At 33.8% G+C, this 23,361-nt stretch overlaps 4 protein-coding genes and 1 pseudogene across 5 annotated transcripts; 2 read left to right on the top strand and 3 right to left on the bottom strand.

Moving 5' to 3' along the window:
• The first annotated feature begins 613 nt into the window (after positions 1 to 613).
• LOC129284750 (cysteine-rich receptor-like protein kinase 10) lies at positions 614 to 4,513 on the top strand (annotated as a pseudogene).
• A 4,769-nt stretch (positions 4,514 to 9,282) lies between these two features.
• On the top strand, positions 9,283 to 12,481 carry LOC129287129 (cysteine-rich receptor-like protein kinase 44). The gene is made up of 7 exons (XM_054923286.1): positions 9,283 to 10,051; positions 10,295 to 10,414; positions 10,750 to 10,898; positions 11,011 to 11,221; positions 11,335 to 11,572; positions 11,743 to 11,893; positions 12,033 to 12,481. The coding sequence occupies exons 1-7, from the start codon at positions 9,283 to 9,285 to the stop codon at positions 12,312 to 12,314; spliced, it is 1,920 nt and encodes a 639-aa protein (XP_054779261.1). The 3' UTR covers positions 12,315 to 12,481.
• Positions 12,482 to 13,725: 1,244 nt separating this feature from the next.
• Positions 13,726 to 15,256, bottom strand: LOC129286088 (benzyl alcohol O-benzoyltransferase-like). Its single transcript, XM_054922118.1, has 2 exons — positions 14,699 to 15,256; positions 13,726 to 14,613 (listed from the first exon to the last, which is right to left on the bottom strand). The coding sequence occupies exons 1-2, from the start codon at positions 15,131 to 15,133 to the stop codon at positions 13,726 to 13,728; spliced, it is 1,323 nt and encodes a 440-aa protein (XP_054778093.1). The 5' UTR covers positions 15,134 to 15,256.
• Positions 15,257 to 17,061: 1,805 nt separating this feature from the next.
• On the bottom strand, positions 17,062 to 20,382 carry LOC129286087 (benzyl alcohol O-benzoyltransferase-like). The gene is made up of 3 exons (XM_054922117.1): positions 20,358 to 20,382; positions 18,041 to 18,510; positions 17,062 to 17,949 (listed from the first exon to the last, which is right to left on the bottom strand). The coding sequence occupies exons 1-3, from the start codon at positions 20,380 to 20,382 to the stop codon at positions 17,062 to 17,064; spliced, it is 1,383 nt and encodes a 460-aa protein (XP_054778092.1).
• LOC129287284 (probable xyloglucan endotransglucosylase/hydrolase protein 10) lies at positions 20,266 to 22,048 on the bottom strand. Of its 2 annotated transcripts, XM_054923500.1 has the most exons (5): positions 21,948 to 22,048; positions 21,625 to 21,831; positions 21,423 to 21,523; positions 21,116 to 21,309; positions 20,266 to 20,940 (listed from the first exon to the last, which is right to left on the bottom strand). In XM_054923500.1, the coding sequence occupies exons 2-5, from the start codon at positions 21,821 to 21,823 to the stop codon at positions 20,538 to 20,540; spliced, it is 897 nt and encodes a 298-aa protein (XP_054779475.1). In that variant the 5' UTR covers positions 21,824 to 21,831; positions 21,948 to 22,048; the 3' UTR covers positions 20,266 to 20,537. The 2 variants fall into 2 exon arrangements, with proteins under 2 accessions (XP_054779475.1, XP_054779473.1); XM_054923498.1 differs by lacking the exon at positions 21,948 to 22,048 and having other exon boundaries at positions 21,625 to 21,871.
• Between the last annotated feature and the right edge of the window lie 1,313 nt (positions 22,049 to 23,361).

Below are 23,361 nucleotides of genomic sequence, written 5' to 3'. Positions count from 1 at the left end.
TCTCATTTACAAACCCTAACTATAAATTCAAGAAAATAGGTTGGGAAAGAAGTAGGAGATGTTAGAAGACTAACTCTTGATGTTTAATAGTTTTAAAATGCCTCTAACCATTTAAAAATTGAAGCTCAAGCAGAGTCTTTTTTGTTTCTCTCGTAATCCCTCTTTTGTTTTTGTTTTTGTCTGTCAATGTCTCTTTTTTTGTAGAAAATGTATTGTGCGTTGCAACGTCTATATCACTCACCGTGACATATGGCGTAAAGCCCTTTCTCTTTGTTTTGCTCACTTTTTCAATGTTTAGGTAGTTCGACTTCACTTCGAACATAATCCTAGAATTGAACTTACAATTTAAAATATTTGTTAACTTTCTATAATCAGGCAACATATTATAATTATCCTGATATTTGTTTATTTTTTTCTTTTTTTTTTCTGTCCAACTAAATTAAAGGAGTGATAATTTTTTTTTAATTTTTGTCCCCCAGCTTTTTTCTCCTTTGATGGTTAATGTCTTTCGTACCTTAGTATCTTATCAGTTGTGCTTTGTGATGGATAAATGTCAGACTAGAGTTGGCGCGAGCGCGCGCGATCCGGAGAAGCCCGCCAAGGGAGACTCGACTCATCATTCGTCAAAATTGCCAGTTTCGCAGGGGCTTCCCTCTTCAGAGTTGAGACTTGTCAAAACTGGATCTTTCCTTCCCTTTCATGTTCTGTAATCTATGTCCATGGCCACTTTCTTTCTCCTCTTCAATCTTCATTTTTCAACAAAACTGCACATTTCATCATTATATTCCCACCATGCTTCTCTCCACAGACTCTCTTCTTTCCCTTTCGGCGTTTCTTTTTGCTAAATTCTTGGCAACCCCTGCTCTCGCAGCTCCCGTTTACAATGGCCATTACTGCATAACACCACCGCTTATTCTCCAAACTCCACATGTCAACGTAATCTTAATGTACTCCTCTCTTCTCTCTCCTCCAATGCCTCCCTAGATGCCTCTGGCTCCTACAGCACTGCCACGGGCGCCGGCACCCCCAAACTCGTCAATGGCTACTACTTCTGCCGCTGCGATATGACCATCACGACTGCATTGCCGCCGCCAATGGCATTACTTCTCGATGCCTTTACCAAACTGAGGCTGTCATCTGGTACGACATCTGCACGCTGCTTTTCACCAACTCGTACTTCCGCTTTGGAAGCGTCGTTCCAGGAATGAATTTGACGGACGAGAACACTGTATCTGGCGCTGACATTAACCAATTCACCCAGTCGTTGTTTTGATTGTTGGATGATTTGGAAACACGAGCTGCGAATTCAGACATGGCACAGAAATTTGCGACAGGGGAAAGGGGGATTGCGAACTCAATGACGGTGTACAAGCTTGCGCAATGCTCGGTGGAATTGAGCTCCCCGCAATGTGAGACGTGTTTGCAGAATGCCGTCGGAGTTCTTCCGACATGCTGTGAGGGAAGACAAGGTGCGAGAGTTCTACTTGCACCCTGCAATGTGAGATATGAGTTGCACCGATTTTACAATTCAACCACTTTTGTTAATGTACCTTCTTCAGAATTAAGTCTTTAAATTTTATCAAACTTATGTGCAAACAAGTAAGAATGTTCGATTTCCGTATTTGGCAAGAACAAGGGTTTCTAGTTAAACATGTCTGGTGAATTTTAGAAATTATGTATTGTTCATTTGATTATTCATGTCTTTTCCGAATCAGATTAGAATGTTCGTTCAAATTAATTGATGAGTTTTCGAATGATAAAAACTTACAAAGAAATAAAGCAGATAATTTCTTTGAGACTTGAAGGAGTAAATACAAGAGACAGTGTTTGGCCTATGTATATAAGGCTAAGTGGTATGATGGGAGTGAATTTTCATGTGATACATGTCAAGCCTAGAGTACTTAATTTTTAGCATTTGAGAGATTTTACAGTTTAGACTCAGAGATTGCAATGGGTATATATTTTGAAGATGAGTTGGTGCTGGATAATGGATCAAGTGCTAAGCAAACAACTTTGCTATATTATTTCATGACAATCTCTTTTCATATACCTCTGGCTGTAACAGTTGCCTACTTTAAAGTAAATTTTTATGTATTTGTTATGATTTCTTTCTTCTTTTTTAGTTCCTCAATTACAGGAGCTTGAATATGTTTTTTCTTGGCAAATATTTATGCAGGAAAGAAGAAGTATGGATCAGGAACAATTGCCATGATTGTTATCCTTCTTGTTGTTTTTGTAATCCTCTTATGTTTTGGCTGCTATTTCTTACTGAGAAGGTCAACGAAGAGTTACAGGACTGTTCTGAGAGAACATTGTGAGTAACAAAATAAAAAATAAAAAATCTCACGCTCTTCAAATTAATATAAAGAACGAAAAACTAAAGTCTAAACATTATTATGAATTGTATGCTGGTCCAGTTGGAAACGAGAGTGGGTCTGTGGAGTCTTTGCAATTTAGTCTGGCTACAGTCGAAGCTACAACAAACAAGTTTTCACACCAGAATAGGATAGGCCAAGGTGGATTTAGAGAAGTTTACAAGGTAAAGAAATGTAGGGAAATACACACACGCACACACAAACACACATACTTTTTTTCATATAGTAACCTTTACAGAGAAGAGCCATAATTTCAGGGTGTTCTTTAAGATGGACAAGAAATAGCTGTCAAAAAGCTTGCTAAAAGTTCAAGACAGTTCAATAGAATTCAAGAATGAGATTTTACTCATAACAAAGCTTCAACATAGGAATCTAGTGGCTTTATTAGGATTTTGTTTGGAAGTAGAAGAAAAAATGCTTGTTTATGAATATGTGCCCAACAAAATTCTTGATTACTTTTTATTTGGTATGGAACTTCTTTTCATTCATTTGTCAAAAGAAGCATTTTATGAATCTGATTCAACTTATTGAAGAAAATATGCACCTGTCTTCTTACTAGTTGAATGACTTTTGGATTACAGATTTCCAAAGGAGAAGACTACTGAATTGGGTTCAACGTTATGAAATCCTAGAAGGAATTGCTTGTGGAATTCTTTATTTACATGAGCACTCAAGACTCAAAGTTATACATCGTGATCTTAAACTGAGTAATGTGTTGTTGGAATATAATATGGATCCTAAAATCTCTGACTTTGGTATGGCAAGAGTTGTTGCTATAGATTATGATCAAGGGAAAACAAGAAGAATAGTAGGAACATAGTAAGTGATTCCTGAACTTTACTATTTCCTCATCTTCTTAATCTTATTACATGCAATAGGTTAGAAATAAAGGCTATTTTAGGAACATAAGTGTTATAAAAATATTAAACTAATTATAATTTTATAATTGTCGTCTCTTTGGGCTTGTTATAAGTCATTAAAGGAAGTTCTCGAAGATTGATTCAATTGGTAAAGGCAAAACTCATACCTCATAAAGATGTGAGTTCAAATCTTGTTATTGATATATAGACCTCATTGGTAAGTTATAAATATCTATACAATTATTCTTTGAGTATGAAATGTACTTTGACCTAATAGGCCTCCATGAATAACTCATTTAAACTTTAGTTAACAAGAAAAATAGAAGTCATTGAAAGAAATATACATGTGGGGAGCTAAGCTCAACTAGTAAGAGGAATATCTTCTCTTTTTGTCAATTTAACTTTGATTTTCCTTGTTTGAGCGAAAACCCAAGACCTTCTTAATGTTTCTAGTGTTGTAGGAAGTCTAAGGAATGAATTAGTTAGACTATTCATGACTCATGAATAGTATGGCTTGTCAGAGTTCTTATGTTATCTATAAATACCATCAATGGACTTACTAAAGCCTAATCATCGTTGAACTTGTGATCCCTTCTATTTTACTTTCACTGATAATACTCTCTTTTACAGTGGTAATATGTCTCCAGAATATGTAATGCATAGACAATTTTCTGAAAAGTCTGATATTTTCAGTTTTGAGGTCATTACTTTGGAGGTAATTAGTGCTAAAAGAAGTGCACGATCACTTGACTTAGATGATGTTGATGACCCCATTAATCATGTAAGTACTTTTTTATAATTTTCTAGGATATTCTGTGTCTGTTGGTTGATGCCAAGAGTCATCATTTTCATTTTATATTGAGATAACATGGAAAGAAAGACTGAAATATCGGATTCAACAAAAATGTCGCAGGCATGGAGACAATGGAGGAATGAAACACCATTAGAAATACTGGACCCAGATCTAAAAGAAGCTTGCCCACACAGTGAAGTCATGAGGTGCATTCAGATTGGTTTGTTGTGCGTCTATGAAAATCCAAATGATAGACCCACAATGGCAAACATTGTTTCATATTTTGGTAGTCCTTCAGCCGAATTGCCTCTGCCTCGACAACCAACATTTTTTATGAATAATGGAATAGCAGGGGAATCCAGTTCAGGCTCTAGATCTTTATACTCTGTAAATGATTTGTCTATTAGTAATTCTTTCCCTCGGTGATATGATACTAGGTCGATTTCTGCAGCCATGATTTCTTTAGCAGTATTGGATGTATTGAGGGAATTATATATTCTGAGCATTTTCTTTTTAGTTTTTTTTTGGGTGAACTGGTCTCATGGTTACTTCATTAGTATTTTTGTGAATTATTATTAATTTTAAAGTTATTCTTTTAAATAAAATTTCCTGAAGTACTATGCCAGATAATCAACATCAACAAGCAAGCTTATCTCATCTAGTAAGGTAACATTTGTTGTTATTATACTAGATAATCAAAGCAAATATGTTTGACAAAATTAACAAGTATTTTTATCGACATTATTTTATGTGTTTAATTTAGGCATGTCCAAATGTAGAGTCGGGAATAAGGGCTGGGCTTGAAGAGCCTTCCGTTTAAGCTTATTTTTATAAGGGTTCGAACTTGAAAAAATGACATTTTTTTTTTTAGGAAAATTGAGCTTTCAAGCTCGGCTCTGAAAAAAATAGCTTGGGCTCGGGCAATCCTTTTAGGCTTGTTTTTATTTTTTCCTTAAAAAATAAAATATTTTTAATTTTTAAACATTATAATTTGTATTTTTAAAAAATATATGAAATATTATAATAAAAAATTTAATTTTTAAAAATTTTAAAAAAATAAAAATAAAGGCTTACGGGCCTGGCCTTGAGCCCTTTATATAAGGGCCGGGCTTTAGAAAATGAGGTATTTTAAGAAAATTGGGCATAAGGGCCTGAGCTCTTAAGGGCCGGGCTCATGAGGACTAAGCTCATATAAGTTGGGCCTATCCGTTTACCAACTCTATCCAAATGATTCTTGGCTATATTGACGGAAAAGATTAAAATTTTAAATTTTTGTAATTGGTCAATGTTTTGATTTATAAAATATATGAAAATTAATATTCAATAAATATATCAAACATGTGTAAAAATAAAACGTTAAAATTAAATATATCATCATTGATGAGCACCAAAATAATCCCAAAATGAGGCGACACTACCATTTCTTCAATGTCTATAATTTTCTTCTCTCTCTATTTTTTTTAAAAGGTTGACAAAAGCTCAAGTTAAAAAAAAAAAAATCTGCACATTTTTTCCTTACAGTGTGATCGGCCTATAAAAAAAACTAATAGGAACATAATTAAAAAAATCCACCTATTTTTTTTTGGAAAAATAGCATTTAAGGACCACTATGTGATATTTATATGAGACAAAAACTAAATGATTTCATATTTTTTCTGCAGTCCTCTGGTCCTTCTTACATATTAATTTCATAAGTGAAAAGATTGAAATGTCCCTCAAGTAGTTAAAAAAAATCCCACCGTCACCGGCGTTGGTTATCGAACCACCGCCAGAGCCCTTGCCGCCGGCGGCAGGCCGCTGGAGCTTCAATGACAGTGATGACAATATTTTATTTGAGAAATAAAGTTTTTAGGTGGCCAAGATAGGGTTTAAAGCCCTTTAATAACATATAGCAAAAAAAATATAAGTAATAAACTAAGCTTCCAACTACTTTCACGTAATAACGCAATGGTGTGTTGGTAGTTTCTAAATGAAACTTGTTATTTTACAAATATTACTTATTAATCTGACATAAAAAATTACAAATTAAAGGCTTTAAAACTTCACATATTTTACTTGTTAAACATCCCAATGTATTATTGTCAATCACAAATAGGTTATTGTCAAAACCAAATAAATACTTGTTAATGAATGACTGACACGTACAACTAAACCCTTCCTATTAATTTGTCTAATTTGTTAAAATCATAATAGATTCTTGTTAATTTTGAATGAATTGTTGTTATTTTACAAATGTTATTTGTTAATCTGATGTGGACAATTACAAACTAAGGGTTTTAAAACTTCATGCATTTTACTTGTTAAATGTCTTAATGTATTGTTATCAATCACAAATAGGTTGTTCATGATTTTAACAAGTTAGAAAAATTGATAGGAAGAGTTTAGCTCATTCAAAATTAACAAGAATCTATTATAGTTTAACAAGTTAAAAAAATGATAGAAAAAGTTTAATTATACGTGTTAATCATTCATCAACAAGTATCCATTTGGTTTTAACAGCAATCTATTCGTGATTGACAATAATATATTGGGATATTTAACAAATAAAATATATGAAGTTAAAAAACCCCCCAATTTCTAATTATTCACATCAGATTAATAAGTAACATTTGTAAAATAACAAGTTTCGTTTAGAAATTAATAACACACTATTACATTATTACATGAAAGTGATTAGAAGCTTGGTTTACTACTTATATATATTTTTTGCTATATGTTACTAAAGGGTTTGGCCACCAAATGTTTTAGGTGGTTAAGAATCATAGGATCAAACCCTCCCTTGACCATGTAAAAACTTTATTTTTCAAATAAAATGCTATCGGTGTCGGAGCTTCGGCGACCCCTTGCTAGCAATTGGGGCTCCGAGAACCTCACCGCCAACGGGTGGTCTGATAGCTGGCAACGATGGGATTTCTTTTCTTTTTTTTAAACTACTTTAGGGATATTTTAGTCTTTTCATTTGTGAAATTAATATGTAAGAAGGGTTAAAGGACTGCAAAGAAAATATAAAATTATTTAATTCTTATCTCATATAAATATCACATAGTGGTCCTTGAATGCTATTTTTCCTTTTTTTTTTAAGACAAAACCCACCTATTCATTGACATGGCTCATAGACACCGTAAACAAAGCCACAATTTTTATTGTTTAGTAGTTATGCTTAATTATTTATTACCCCTAAACCAGTCTATGGTATTGAAAACCCTTAAAGAAAAAAAAACCTTAGATATGTTAGGTTAAGGGGATCCCAAATTTAGCCATTAAAATTTACTTATGTATAACAAATTTTGGAGTTAAAAGTACACTTTTACTCCTGTACTAATAAGTGAGGCATTTTTCTCTTATATTATTTTCTAGATAAGCAAAAATTCTTCTATTAGTGATTCATTATCAGAGAGGAATTTTTGTTCAAATGAAAAATAGTTTAGGGGGGAAATATCCCACTTACTAGTACATAAGGTCTAGCACTCCTTAAAGGAAATTACAGAGAAAAAAATACACTTTAACCTCTTGAAATATATAAATGATAATGAGATCTCAAAAAATGCCATGATTCTTCTTAAGTTCCCAAAAACCTTACAGACGTTAATGATTTTTTTGTAAAAAAAAAACTAATATACCCCCAGTTTAAAATAAAAAAATAAATATTAATAACTATTTTAGTTTAAGTAATGATTACTTTTCTTCTAACAATGACTAGAATGAAACAATCAATTATAATTTTTATTGTACAAATTTTTGATTCACTAGAGTCTAATGCCTCATTTGATTACTAAAAAGAAATAAAATAGAATGAATTAAAAAAATAAAAGTAAAAATAGGATAATCAAAAAGATAGTTGAACATATTCATAAGGAGGAAGGATAATTTAATTTATGAGTTGGGAATTATGATTAATAAAATTTTTGGAGGGTTTGATAATTCTCATTTGTATTATATATTGATGAGTTTTTATCGTGCTTATCATGGAGAAAGAGTGATTTAATTTATTTTTATCTTAATTTTTTTAATCCCTTCCATTCCATTCCATTTTAGTAACTAAATGGGATTTAAGTGTTGTAAATATCCATAACTACTTTAGTTTAAGTAATGACTTTTTTTTTATAATGACCAAAGTGGAACAAATAGTTACAACTTACCCCCTGCAAATAAGTAATTACAACTTCCCCAATGCAATTGTAATTGTTTGTTTTATCCTAGTCATTGTCAGAAAAAAAATTATTGTTTAGATTAAAGTAGTTACTAATATTTATTTTTAAGTTAAAATACATTTATGTTCCTATACTTTTCTTCGAGGAGTGCTGGATAACCTATATTAGTAAGTGTGACATTTTTTCTCCTAAATAATTTTTAAGAGGAGTAAAAATCTTTCTTTATTAATAATTCATTTTTTGCTTTTTAGTATAAGGTACCTAACTATCCTTAAAGACATACAAGAGTAAAAATACATTTTAACTTTAAATTTTAGTTGTTGACCAGGCTTGTACATCATGCACAAGGATTCTTTTTTACGCATGCTCAGTCTATCCAACAAAAATCCTTCACTCGGTTTTGTCATCTGCAACTCCGGTTTCAATCGTCGATTTTATTTTATTTTTATTTGGGACTCTTGGCTTGTAGCCGTACGATTCCAAAATAAAAAAATGAATATGAATTTCTTACCCACTAAATTTTGGTTTGCTGAGGAAAAAGTCCAGTTATGTGGTTGCCTAATTGAACATGTCTGATTTGACTAGACAAACGATCTTTTGAGTTTTCACAACAATACCAGATAGTCCTTCTGGTCAAAAATTAAAGGTCAATAAAGTTGGCATGGCCTCCAAAGGGGATCACGAGCTGCCTTGGTCAACCTTCAACCCACAAATTCATGCTTCGAAATTATAATTCATTTTAGTAATGCTCACACCAAGAATTCAGGTAAATCCATGCTTCGAAAGTGGGTTAAATTTTCATGCAGAAAAAATTAGATTAAATTGGCCCGATCGATGAACTTCCAGTAGAAGGATCCTACTATTATTGGCACTTGGTCCAGTGGAAAACTCAAAGCCTTGAATTTTTCTTCTTCGATTTGAAGATGATCTGTTTGTGTTTGTGCCTGAGTCATGGTTTTGAATGTTTCAAAGAAGGTATTTTAAAAAACTGGATGGCGAACCATTCACTCAGCCATCCTTCATTATTAGTTGCCCATCTTCTAAGCTTCAGTCTTTCATATTTTACTTCTTCCAAGCCATTCCTCTAGATCACAACAAGAGCAATGGCTGTGGTTTCTCTTAGGATGCTTTCATTTCTCTATCTTCTTTCCATACTTGTATCTCAAGTCACGGCCCAGCCAGATTTCCTGTCTCATGAATGTAACAATGGAAATGGCAACTACACTGTTAATGGTGCCTACCAGGCCAACCTCAACACCCTTTTGTCCAATATTGCTTCTGACACACAGGTTGACTATGGTTTCTACAACTTCTCTCGGGGCCAAAACTCTGACAAAGTTAATGCAATAGGGTTGTGTAGAGGAGATGTTGCCCCGTATATTTGCCGCAGTTGCCTCAATGATTCTAGAATCCGTCTCACAGAGATGTGTCTAAATCAGATGGAAGCAATTGGATTCTATGACAATTGCATGTTGCGTTATTCAAACCGTTCAATATTTAACACCGACGAAACTTCACCTCACTTCTGTTTGTCATCCACTGCTAACGCAACAGATGTTGATGAGTTCAATCAGGTGTTGAGGAGTTTGCTGGATAGTTTAACTGGTAGGGCTTCATCGGGGAACTCTCTTCTTAAGTTTGCAACAGCAAATGTTGCGGGCCCAGACTTTCAGACTCTATTTGGTCTTGTCCAGTGTACACCTGATTTATCTCTGCAACAGTGCAGTGACTGCTTAGTTGGGCCAATCTCAGGACTCCCAGAATGTTCAAATGGCAAGATTGGTGGTAGAATTTTAAGACCAAGCTATAATTTTAGATATGAAAACTACCGCTTATACAACGAAACCAATGATTCAACACCACCATCAGAAGGTACCTGTCATTTTAGGCTTACAATTTCTTAGATAAAAAGGCTTTTGGACTTTGATTGAGTTCTTCATCTGACGGGAGAAAGGATAAGCATTAAGCAATCTACTGAAAATTTAGTTGTAGGATATGTAGTTTCTAGTAAATGGTGGCCTTTCCTCTGTTTGCTCTAGTCAGATTGGTATCTTCATCTTGTCATCCTCAATTTTCTAATCGTCTTAATTATCATTCTTTTTGTGTTTTTTGCAGGCAAGAACAACACATCACGAACTATAATTGCCATAGTTGTTCCAATTGGTTCCGTTGTTGTCTTGCTCATCCTTGTCTGCATCTGTTTAAGAATGAGGAAGCCATGGAAATATATTAAAAGTAAGTCAAGATAGTCTCTCGAGATCTCTCAATTTAGGCCTACCATGTATACAGTGTGAAAATTGAATGGTTGAAAGTTTACAAAATACCATAGATGGACATCTATTTGAACAATGTATATAATATCCCATGGCGTAAAGCAATCTCCTAAAGTTTTACTTACCATCGATTTAGAAGCAATAATAAAATACCTTTTCTTTTAATTGTTAAAAGTCTGTTTTGATTCAATTACAATTAGTATGAAGTAAAAACATAGATGGAATCATTAGCATAACTCTTTAAAGTTTCCATAATAACAATGTGCCTTTTCCATAAAATCAAATAATTCACTTTAGAATTATTTTCAGACGATGGAGTTGAAGCTATCAGTGAAATTAGGTCATCTGAGACATTGCAATTGAAGTTTGACAGTATAATAGCCGCCACAAATAACTTTTCTGAGGAAAATAAGCTTGGACAAGGTGGATTTGGACCTGTTTACAAGGTAATGATTACAATGTTAAATTGAAAATATGATACATCTTGCTCTTGTCAAAATGGGGTGCACCATTATAGTTGGTTGTGAATCACAAATATCAACCCCTCACTATTTTCAGGGTAAGCTTATTGATGGACAAGAAATTGCTGTGAAAAGGTTGTCTAGGAATTCTTCCCAAGGAGATGTAGAATTTAAGAATGAAGTTTTGTTAGTAGCCAAGCTTCAGCATCGAAATTTAGTTAGACTACTTGCCTTTTGTTTGGAAAGTCAAGAAAGACTATTAGTGTATGAGTTTATTCCCAATAAAAGTCTCGATTACTTCATATTTGGTAAGTTGAAACTTTTGTTTGATTGGACTGTGTCTATTTCATCATGTCTGTTTATGTATAGTTCATAACATTTCGAACAGTTCAAAAAATCATTTGTTTGCTTATGCATGCAGATCCAATCAAGCGTGCAGAGTTATCTTGGGAAAAGCGATACAAAATCATAGGAGGCATTGCTAGAGGACTTCTTTACCTTCACAAAGATTCTCGCTTGCGAGTTATTCATCGTGATCTTAAAGCAAGTAACATTCTTTTAGATATAGAGATGAATGCAAAAATATCGGATTTTGGCATGGCAAGATTAGTTGGAAGGGACCAGACTCAAGATAATACTAGTAGAGTTGTAGGGACATTGTAAGTATCCCTATATTTATAGACTAGCAAATTATCCTAAATATTATTGTCAGCCAAAAGTCCAAAACACTAAGAAATTTCCAAGATAATTGTGAGCAAAGTTTTTGACATTTATATCTAATTGTACCTTTCCATACTAATATGTTGCATGGATACTTGAATATGTACAGTGGATATATGGCACCTGAATATGTATTGCATGGACAATTCTCAGTAAAGACAGATGTTTTTAGTTTTGGAATACTAGTTTTAAAGATTGTGACTGGTCGTAAAAATAGTGAAGTTTTCCAAAGGGAGAATGCAGAGAATCTAGTCACCTTTGTAAGTGTTGTTGCTTTGCATTATTTATCTTACTTTTCTTTTAAAGCGCATGACTAGAATTTTGTGTGCTATGAATCTAAAAGTTACTGTAGAAGGAAAAAGCTGAGGTTTTCTGCTATTATGATGATACCTTTTACAGGCATGGAGAAACTGGAGGGAAGGAACAGCCACAAGTATTATGGACCCTGCAATTACCGGAGGTTCGAGAGATGAAATAATGAGATGCATCCACATAGGGTTGCTCTGTGTTCAAGATGATGTAGCTGACAGACCACCCATGACTTCAGTTGAAGTCATGCTTAATAGCTACTCAGCCACTTTTCCATTGGCCTCTCAACCTGCTTCTTACATGAATAGTAGAAATTTTTCTTACAGCAGATCAGGAGATTATACTTCAGGGGATACAAGCATTAGAAAATGACGCATCAGTAACCGCTCAGCTATTTCCTTGTTAGAACGATTATTCAATTACTCTCTAGGTTCTATTGCAGAGAATATAAAAATGTTGCAGCTCTCAAAGAAAATGGGATTACGTAACTTGATGTATTCTTTGACATCCTGAACACCATGAAGATTCATTTTTTATTTGTTTTGGATCAGCTCATTTGTATATATTAATATATTTAATATTATATATAATCATTCGTAAATCAAGTATTCAACCATTGGTTAATGTTTAATATTAAGGTTTCTATTATTGTTAGTTTCTCTCTTATTTTAAGCATGATTGACAATGGGGGTTATCTTTGTTATTATTTCTGTTTCTTTTTCAGTGTATGGTTTTTGTTTCCTCTGTGAACTTGAGGGTTGTAGCTGTTAGAAAGTGCGCAATAATCAGCAAAAATAAATAAGATAAAATAATTAAAAATTATAGAGAAGTTAGAAAAAGTAATAAAAAATGACACATGAAATTTAACGTGAGAAAACCCCCAATTTGAGGGACAAAAACTCTCAAGCAATGAACAAGTAATTTCACCATAGAAAATGAAAAATACAATAATTGTCTCTCTTTTAAGAGATAGAGAGATTAGAGCTTCTTATCAGCCAAAAATATTATCTTAGATAATAACAAATATCTCCTGAAATATCAAATAGAAATATGATAGATTTATATCAAGATAATATATAAAAATAATCACAAAGGATTATGAAAATTTGAGTCATAATCTCAACAGTAGCCATTCTTTCCCACTTGTTCTGCCTCTCCCCTTTTATCTCATCTCCCTGTTCCACCCGTTTTCCCTTTATGATATTCTACCAGTCTCACATAAATTTATAAATAATTACTTGTATAACTAAAGATGTTCTTTCTCATTCTTCATGGCCTCTGTGTTTGTGTGTATGTGTGTAGGAGGACTACATGAAGAGAATGGATGGCTTAATTCATGATTAATACATAATTCCCCATGAGCTATATATGTTACTCTCTTTCTTTGTCACTCATTATTAACATATGTCTTTGGCCAAAAAAACTAGTAAGAGATGCTAAAAAAAAAAAAAGCTTCTGATATATGAAAGCTAGGAAGTAAGGCATGTCCCTTGAAATATGGTTTTTATTCTCTATTGACAAAGCTGCGCCAATTCCCCATTTTCATTCCTTTTTCTATGTTTTTATAATTAATTCCACCATATAACAAAACATACCGATCTCTTGGGCCACAAATTCACTTTTATTGTTAATGATTTGATCATACAGGTCTTGACGAGAGGGTAACCTGGGTGGTACGCTAACCCAGAACAAGTAACAACCTAAAAAACTTGCACACTACTCACCCTAGTCCAGCTGGCCATAGATTTGCTAGCTATAATCAAGACTTGATAATTCTAGAAACTTAACTAAGATTATTGCCAAGCATTTTATCTAATTCTCTAACTAACATCTTCATAGAATCCGCAGGCAAGCAAATTGGCACTACAACACCTTCCTCTCCTTGTGCATTCTTACAAGCAATGAAATAGCTTATTTCAGGAAAAGGTCCAAAACCTGCAATTCCAGGCCCACCATATACAGCCTTGCCCCAACCAAAATCTACATCTCTAAACCCAACACGCGTTAAATTCGAGACCAGCCACGACCTTGTTAGAATGAAGCTTGGTCGCCCTCTAATCACCATAAGATCTGCTACAGACTGTATATACTCCACTGTTGCCTCACTTTTCGCTTTCTTGACTAGCTCTAAGGCAAACTCAAACGAGTTTCCACACAGCTTCCCAGCAGTGGTAACTACGGTGGGGTACATAACGGCATTGCCATAATAACCAAGAGGCACAAATGAAGGGTTGGACTTACTACGAACATTACATGCACACACAAAACGAACCTCCTCGTCTGGATCAAGCTGCAATGATATGGTTCGAAGACGCCACAGGAATGCTGTAAGTACCTCAAATGTAGTGTGTTGACCATGGTGGTCATTGGGAAACATTTGATGGATGGCCTCTAACTCGTTGGATCCAAAGAAGAAAGAGTGGTGGGACATGTCTTTTGTCATTTTTGTATCATTAGGCACTTCCTCGTACTCAAGATGAGTGAATGTAATACGAGGTGGATCCCTTGCATTTAGCAGCTCTCTATGCCAAATTGGGGGAATGGAAGGCTCACAAGCACCCTGAGCAATCTCTGCTAAGGCCTTCAAGAATTGAATAAAACCAAGAGCATCACTCATAGCGTGGTTCAGGCGAAATGCTAATATGAAACCACCACACTTGAGCCGTGTAACCTATTAAAAAAAATATGCAATATTAGCTTGCTTACCGATTAAATCTTGCAAAATGGATACAAGTAAGTACGTTTTTAATTTAGACCTGAACAAGCAAGAGTGGACAATTGATGATTCCTTCTGAGCCAGGAACGTTATAAAGGATCTCTTCGAAACACGGGATTGGAGGTTGAAGAGGGTGACCAAATTGTTTAAGAGTGACATCTGCATCAGCTTCAATGAAGATGACGCCTTCCTCATTACAATCTACCATAAGTTTACGACAAGGACCTTCCCTGAGCCGACCTGCAAATGGGTAGTAAAAGACTAGAGTTTGAGATAGTGCCTTTTTGATAGAGTGAGCAGGGTCCTTCCCTTCCATGGATGGCTTGTCAGGATAAAAGAATACTGCTGAGATTTGAAATCGAAGACCATCTTGGTCATCTATGTCTGAGAGTAGCTTAACCTCATGTGGGGTGGGCCTAGCAGGAGCTATCAATTCTGGTTCTTGCCTTATCACAGTAAACACTTGATCAGACATGTTGCCTGAAAAACTGAAGTTGCAGCGAGAAAGAACTAGTCCAAGCTATTGTAGTTTCCTTGAGCGGGCTTATATTTGGAGATAGTACTATATGATATATATTTATATTGGTGGACTAATAGAAACTTGTGCCCAGTTCATTAATGCAATTAATGCCAATTTTGACCTTTTTAATGACATTAATTGCATTAATGTCATTTATGACTATTCTAAAACTTTTGTTTAATGCAGTCAATGAAAGTAGTTGTTTGACGTAATTAATTGGATTGTCTTAAAAAAGTTGCTTATGGGTGCACTTAAAAAAATTAGCTAGATTGGGGAAAAATCAGCTCAATTTTATAAGAAGTTTTTATTGGGTAAAATTACTGAATTATGAAAAACGGACTAAAAGCATCGCGTTATTGGTTGGAGCGGCTGCTTTTCATTATAAAAAGTTCATTTTTCTTCATTATCGTTTTGTTTAGCATCTAAGTATGAGCATTACATTAAAAAATAATAAAAATTACAATAAAAAAATAACACCAAAAACATCCCTCTTATACTCTCAAATCAACTTAAAAATGGGACTTTTTATGTATAATTATACATCAGATTTGTATTTTTCAATGTGCTTGTTAATATGAGGTCGATTATTATACAATTTTAATAAGAAATCAATAAAAGTTTATATATTTTACTCAAAATATAAAGAACTTGGATTCTCACTCTTTGGATGGGATTGTTTTCCAGTTAAAAGAGCAGAAAAATGACTGGGCTATTTTCCATGTGATACAGCATTTTTTTTTTTTGGGCCTGAATGCGTGGGCTTTGAACAAACTCATCACAAACAGTACTTTTGTATAATAATAAATAAAGAGGAAAATAATCTTTGTTTAACTTTAATAATGAAATAACTGATAAGAGTTGAATCTAGTAGAAGAGGTTAGTCACTTATAACATGAAAAATTAAAGTTTGAATCTTTGTTAAAAAAATACCTGCATTTAATGTCCGATAATGTCTCGAATATGATTGTCTCAAATAGAAGAATATCTGTAAGTAACCAAAAAAAAAAAAAACTATAACAATGAAATTTTTTTATAAAATTTTAAATAAATAAAAAAACATATCAATTATTTTCCCTTAATTTTTAGAAACATATAACCCAATATTATCTTTCACAAGATAATATAGGATTCCAAAAAAAAAATAAAGAAAATACCACTGATTTCATAATTGGACAAAAGAGTTATAAGGAAAAAGAGTTTGCGTCTATTACTAATAGAATCATCCCTCAAAATTCAAATGCAGATAAAACTAAATAGCCTCATTTTATAATGATAAACAATAAATAAACTACATTAAATTGTATGTTAAATTCTGAGTTGTAGATCATCCAGTAAAGGGGGGGGGGGGGGGACTGTCCCTTCATATTCTTGCTAGAACGTAACCCAACGTGGAAACAAACCATAAGAAACATTTCAGCTGGCCCAGACATCTGGGTTACAAGAATGCTTCACTGCAAAGGCAGCATATGTATACTATACTCAAGCTAATCTTAAACTCGGTGTAGTTAAGCTAAAAAAATTGACACAAGCTGCAGTAACTATTGTCTGGTATTTAAAGTTCTTTGCCAACCCAATAAAAGATATCTCCTGTTCTGAAATGAAATTATATACCAGTACTTGGGAAGTGAACATTCTGTGGATAGATGATCCTGGAACCTGTACATAATCCTCGCAGTAGTCATAAACCACCAATTTGTATACTGAAGCTGTACTGGTTCCATCAATTTGTAGCGCTAGCTAGATGACCTACAGAAACTGGGATTCTCTTTATTATGATTGGTTATCTCTTAATTATTATGGTATGGTGGTTTAATATTTGGTTAAGTAAGATAGATATTACAGGCCATAGATTAATTTGCTCAAGACTTGATAATTCTAGAAACTTAACTAAGATTATTGCCAAGCATTTTATCTAATTCTCTAACTAACATCTTCATAGAATCCGCAGGCAAGCAAATTGGCACTACAACACCTTCCTCTCCTTGTGCATTCTTACAAGCAATGAAATAGCTTATTTCAGGAAAAGGTCCAAAACCTGCAATTCCAGGCCCACCATATACAGCCTTGCCCCAACCAAAATCTACATCTCTAAACCCAACACGCGTTAAATTCGAGACCAGCCACGACCTTGTTAGAATGAAGCTTGGTCGCCCTCTAATCACCATAAGATCTGCTACAGACTGTATATACTCCACTGTTGCCTCACATTTTGCTTTCTTGACTAGCTCTAAGGCAAACTCAAACGAGTTTCCACAAAGCTTTTCAGCAGTGGTGACTACGGCGGGGTACATAACAGCATTGCCATAATAACCCAGAGGCACAAGGGAAGGGTTAGACTTACTACGAGCATTACATGCACATATAAAATGAACCTCCTTGTCTAGATCAAGCTGCAATGATATGGTTCGAAGACGCCACAGGAATGCTGTAAGTACCTCAAATGTAGTGTGTTGACCATGGTGGTCATGAGGAAACATTTTATGGCTGGCTTCTAACTTGTTGGGTCCAAAGAAGAAAGATCGGCGGGGCATGTCTTTTGTCGTTTCTGTATCAGCAGGCACTTCCTCATACTCGAAATGAGTGCAAGTAATGCAAGGCGGGTCCTTTGCATTTAACAGCTCTCTACGCCAAACTGGGGGAATGGAAGGCTCACAAGCGCCTAGAGCAATCTCTGCCAAGGCCTTCAAGAATTGAATAAAACCAAGAGCATCACTCATGGCGTGGTTCAGGCGAATCGCTAATACGAAACCACCACACTTGAGTCGTGTAACCTATAAAAACAAGATGCAATATTAGCTAGCTTGCTTGTGGATGAAATGAAATCTTGCAAAATGGATAAAATAATACGTGTTTAATTTAGACCTGGACAAGCAAGAGGGGACAATTGATGATTCCTTCTGAGCCAGGAACATTATAAAGGATCTCTTCGAAACCAGGAAACGGAGGTTGAAGAGGGTGACCAAATTGTTCTAGAGTGACGTCTGCATCAGCTTCAATGAAGATGACGCCTTCCTCATTACAATCTACCATAAGTTTACGACCAGGACCTTCCCTGAGCCGACCTGCGAATGGGTAGTAAAAGACTAGAGTTTGAGATAGTGCCTTTTTGATGGATTGAGCAGGGTCCTTCCCGTCCATGGATGGCTTGTGAGGATAAAAGAATATTGCTGAAGTTTGAAATCGGAGACTGTCTTGGTCATCTGTGTCTGAGAGTAGCTTAACCTCACATGGGGAAGGCCTAGCAGGAGCTATCAATTCTGGTTCTTGCCTTCTCACAGTAAACACTTCATCAGACATCTGAGAGGACAAAAAAAGTTGCAGGGAGAAAAGTTCTCCGAGTTACTCGTATTGTAGTTTCCTGGAGTCCGTGGGTTTATCTTTTGATTTATAGGAAGATTGTATACTTATAATGGTGGATTGGGAACTTGTGCCCAGTTCATTAATGCAATTAATGTCATTTTTGACTATTCTAGCACTTCTGTTTGATGTAGGTTTTTCCCCCAGTTGTTTGATATAGTTAAGAGAAGTGGTTGTCTGTAACTTTTCTTTTTCTTTTTTTTGGACAAAAGTCGTTTGATGTAATTAATTGGATGAAGTTATAAAAATGTTTGTGTTCACATATTCGTGTGCTTAAACAAATTCTACCCAACTGGCAAAAAGAAAAAATTTCATTCTGTTTTGTAAGATATTTTTCTTTTAGTAAAATTAGGAATATAAATTAAATAATTTTTAAATTTTTATTCTTTTTAAAAAATATAAACTTTTAAAAGTACAATTCATTCAATAAGATTCCTTATTTTATATTATTATAGAGAAATATATTTAAAGAGAAAAATAATGAGAGTAATTTTAAAATAAGATTCATTGTCATTTTTTTCAAAATATTATATAATATGGAACATTAAATTATTAAAAAAAATCTTATAAATTATAAAGGAGTAAAATTCAGTTTAAATTCCATACACATACTATCTTGAAACACCAAAGCCAACTAACTTTTAAAAAGTCCTTGACATAGTAGAAGGCTAGAACCACACGGGTAGTGCGTGTTTGGTTTACATTTGTAGGAAATTTATTTTAGGAATCGAACTATTTGTTAAAAGTTTACCTAATTTGATAAAAGCATATTTTAAATATGATTTAAACATATTTTTAAGGATTACTTAAGCATGCCCTTCTTTCTTATCATGTCTAATTTTTCTTTATTTAATTTTATTTAGTACTTTCTCTTTTTCAAATTATAAAACACTTTTTAAAAAGATTTAACGTTTTAAAATATAATATATTTTAATAAAAATAAAATTTTATTAATAATATATTTTTAATATTACCCTTCACATTATAATATTTTTTTAATATTCTTTCATAAATAAAATATTAAATAAAGAGTATTTTTAAAAGTATATACTTTTATTTTAAAAAAATAAAATTATAAATTATATTTAATAAGTTTTAGTAGTATATGTAATAAATGACTTATAATTTGATAAAAAAATGACTTATAATTTAGGAGGAAGTGATTATTTAACTTTGAGCATTATATTGAAAAAAGAAACACAAATTACTATTAAAAAACATGAAAAAGAATCCATCTTATATTCAAATCAACTTAAAAATGGGACTTTTGTCTTTGTAATTATACATCAGATTTGGATTTTTCACCGTGCTTGTTAATATATGGTCGAATATTATTTGTCACTCTTGGGATGGGCTTGGTTTCCAGTTTGAAGAATAGTTAAAAGGGCTGGGCTTTTTGTGAGCCAGGCAAAACGTCATTTTCAGAGTAATAAATAAAAAGGGAAATAATCTTTGTTTAGAAAATTTTAAATAGTTGTATAAAAAAATTTTAAAAATAAAAGCACATGATTAATTATTTTCCCTTAATTTTTAGAAACATATAGCCCAATATTATAGTTTGAAGAGATATAGGATTCCAAAAAAAAAACGAAAATACTTCTGATTTTACAATTGAAAAAAACTAAAAGTTATAAAGGCAGTCATCCCTCAAAATTCAAATGCAGTGAAATTAAATAGCCTCATTTTATAATGATAAAACAAATAAACTACATTAAACTATATGTTAAATTCCAAGTTGCAAATCATCCAGGAAAAGGGGGGAAAAAAATAACTGTTCTCTCACCATATTCTTGCTATAATCCCACCTGGAAACTAGCCAGACGAAACATTTCAGCTGGCCCAGACATCTGGCTTACAATATTACACATATACTGAAGCTAATCATAAACTTGGTGAAGTTAAGCTAAAAATATTGATACAAGCTACAGTAAATGTCTGGTATTTGAAGTTCTTTGCCAACCCAATAAGAGATATCTCCTGTTCTGAAATGAAATTATATATATCAGTACTTGGGAAGTGAACATTCTGCGGGAAGATGATTGTGGAACCTGTGATAATCCTGGCAATAGTCATAAATCATGTGGTACTTCCTAACCCATCTGAGCCACCTTCTCTGAGAAGAACTCAGTGTGCTGAAGCTGTACTGGTTCCACCAATTTGTAGGACTAGATGCCCTACACGACCTGGGATTCCCTTTCCAAACACAGCCATCTAACCTGTAATTTGTGAAGGAAGATATAAAGGGTCCTTTTGTCCAGTTAATTTTATCATGGCCACCTCGTGTTGCCCAGCTATCTCCATTCCACAGTGTCACTTTCACACTCATTGGCTGCCATCTTGGATATGGCACTCCCTTATCTGCGTGGTTCCTGTACACCCTTATTGGAATCCTATCCACCATGAACCTGCATATAAGTTAAATGTGAATTCACACGCTTTTGATCTCTTTAACATTAGTCCCTCAAGGTTTTATCATGCAATTTGATTCGAATTCTGACAAGAGCTGTCTCTAACAAACTCTGATAATTAAGCTTTATGATAATCTCTAGCAGAGAAACAAGCTGAAGAGGCGCGTCTTACACAATCTGGTGCAGATTCCACAGGACAGAATAAGTGTGAAAATCTTTGGTTGGATCGAACCACAGATAAATCCGCTCCTCTCTGTTATCAAACCCGTCTGCATATATATTAGTTTGAACTATATATGGCTGCCCAGTCACGTTACCCAGAAACTCAAAATCTATCTCATCACGGTTTGGCTGATCTGAGGTCAACTGCATGACAACGCCATACTAGTTAGTTTCCTGATCTATAACTATTCCTGAGAGATTGAAAAGAGAAAAAAGTTTGTAAGCTGATGATAAGTAGAAATTGAAGAATTGCTCACGTAATAGGCTAGCACTGTGCCTGCAGAATGACCAGGAACTAGCTTAATTTGCATGTCCACCTGCCCAAACAAGAACATCTGGTTTGAAGCAAAGCCAGCCCCTAAAAGAATCAAAAGTCATGGGTTAAAAGCAGATTTGACAATTTAACTACGAAAATTAATCTCCTACTGAACCAAGCATGTGTATAATATATATAAATACCAGATTGTTGATCTAGCTTCAAGCTTCTGGTTCGTCCATCAGCAGAAGTGTTAACATGGGAAGGAGACCATATTACAAAGAAGTCCTTGTTGAAGTTCCCTGTTGAAACAACAGATGCAACTGAGACTTGAAACAAGCCCAAGCAAACTAACCCAATATCGAGGAAGACGAGTCTCGGAGTAGTGATATAGTGTGTCATGGCTTTCTCTGACAAAAGAAATATAGATGGCTTGTAAATGCAGCTGATATAAACTGAAGAGGCTATATATATATAGGTATTGCATGAAACTGTTTCCTTTCATTTTGGGTTTATAAAAGAATACCTTTGAAAGCAAGCAAAGGTGTTTAGCTGTAAGAATCTAAATGAAGTTCTGATTAGAACCTAGTAAATGTCACTTGTATATAACAAATGGATGACTAATAAAACATTAATGACCTGCTCTAAAGTGTAAATATAGCGAACTAATAATATTGTGTTTACACACACACACACACACACACCAGGCTTCGGGCACGCATTTAGGCTTTCTCAACAAGAGCCTTTTCCTTTCTGGTCCAAGCAGAAAGGTCGGAAAAGTGAAAAGCTGGCTAAAGATTTTTGTTGAGGTTGGAAGACTTGGTGTATAAAGCTTCCATGCATTTTTCTGATGGCCTCAGAAGATTTATTCCTTCCCACCTTTTCCTTTGGCCTCTAAATAAGTTAGGTATATAAATTCATCTCAACTTCAATTTAGCATCGCTTTCTTGGCCTGGGAGGAAAATATTTATGCACAGGCTAAGGAATCTTAAGTGCCGAAGATGTACGAAGCTAAGTAAGAATGGTTTTTTTTTTTTTTTAGAAAGTTAGATTAATTAAGAGTTGAAGTGATGGGAATTTCACTAAACCATTCCTCGTGTGTAAAAAAAAAAAATTTAGAGTTCTTTTAATTTATTTTTTGGTATAGTTTAGAGAAAAAAATGAACAAAAAATTATATACACACACATATCATTTTTTACTCCATCTGTTTAATGTTATAAAGAGCTTTTAATCAAATCACACCCTTAATTAGTTAATTATTTTTAAATTTATATATTATTTTCATATTTACCCTAAATAGAGTGTTTTAATAAAAAAAACCTTATTAATTGTATCTTTAAAGATCCAAAATATTTTACTTAAAAAAAGCCTTATTTTTTTTTTAATAAAGGAGTAATCTCAAAGAAATGTAACAATAAAAAATTAAGAAAACATATGATTGTTAATCAGTCACAAACACACAGTTTATTGAGTTGATAATTAACTGTCATGGTGTTGTTGACTCTATAGAAATATTGCTATTAATTATCATTGACATATTAATTAAATGATATTAATAGCAGTCTTAGCAGAGTATGAGGATGAGCATATTAAAGGGAGCGTTGCTAGCAGATTTAATGGTTCTGTATATATTTGTTTGTGTCCACACAGAAGAATCAACCACCTAAAATATCGCCAAAAGGGAAGTGTTGATGACGAATATGGTGCTAACTACTCCATTAATTAATTAATTAATTAATATTTAAAAAAAGGCCAAAAAATAGCAGAAAGAAAAAATTTGCATATCAAATTTGGATTGAAAGTCGTGATGAAAGGGACAAGCCGCGGACATTTGGCTTGGGAGAGCCACAAGAAGACATGTCACAGAAACTGAGATTTTTTTTTTTCTTGGTTTTTTCTCTAAAATAAAGCCACACAAATATACTACAAAATTGAACAC

The sequence above is a fragment of the Prosopis cineraria genome, unplaced genomic scaffold (assembly GCF_029017545.1).
Source record: "Prosopis cineraria cultivar Desert tree isolate PC_DT_omini unplaced genomic scaffold, ASM2901754v1 PC11, whole genome shotgun sequence".
In the NCBI taxonomy this organism is placed as follows: domain Eukaryota; kingdom Viridiplantae; phylum Streptophyta; class Magnoliopsida; order Fabales; family Fabaceae; genus Prosopis; species Prosopis cineraria.
This window is presented reverse-complemented; position numbering and strand designations above follow the sequence as displayed.

Bases quoted from the DNA above. Each gene is read 5' to 3' on its own strand.
- LOC129287129 (XM_054923286.1), top strand. From the start codon at position 9,283: ATGGCTGTGGTTTCTCTTAGGATGCTTTCATTTCTCTATCTTCTTTCC. The intron at 10,052-10,294 runs GTACCTGTCATT...TGTTTTTTGCAG, and splicing joins TTCAACACCACCATCAGAAG to GCAAGAACAACACATCACGA. The intron at 11,573-11,742 runs GTAAGTATCCCT...GAATATGTACAG, and splicing joins AGTAGAGTTGTAGGGACATT to TGGATATATGGCACCTGAAT.
- LOC129286088 (XM_054922118.1), bottom strand. From the start codon at position 15,133: ATGTCTGATCAAGTGTTTACTGTGATAAGGCAAGAACCAGAATTGATA. The intron at 14,614-14,698 runs GTCTAAATTAAA...TTTTTTTAATAG, and splicing joins GTCCACTCTTGCTTGTTCAG to GTTACACGGCTCAAGTGTGG.
- LOC129286087 (XM_054922117.1), bottom strand. From the start codon at position 20,382: ATGTCTGGGCCAGCTGAAATGTTTC. The intron at 18,511-20,357 runs GTCTGGCTAGTT...AGTAACTCGGAG, and splicing joins TGGGCCAGCTGAAATGTTTC to AACTTTTCTCCCTGCAACTT. The intron at 17,950-18,040 runs GTCTAAATTAAA...TTGTTTTTATAG, and splicing joins GTCCCCTCTTGCTTGTCCAG to GTTACACGACTCAAGTGTGG.
- LOC129287284 (XM_054923500.1), bottom strand. From the start codon at position 21,823: ATGACACACTATATCACTACTCCGAGACTCGTCTTCCTCGATATTGGG. The intron at 21,524-21,624 runs GTATTTATATAT...TGATTCTTTTAG, and splicing joins GAAGCTAGATCAACAATCTG to GGGCTGGCTTTGCTTCAAAC. The intron at 21,310-21,422 runs GTGAGCAATTCT...GTTGTCATGCAG, and splicing joins GCACAGTGCTAGCCTATTAC to TTGACCTCAGATCAGCCAAA.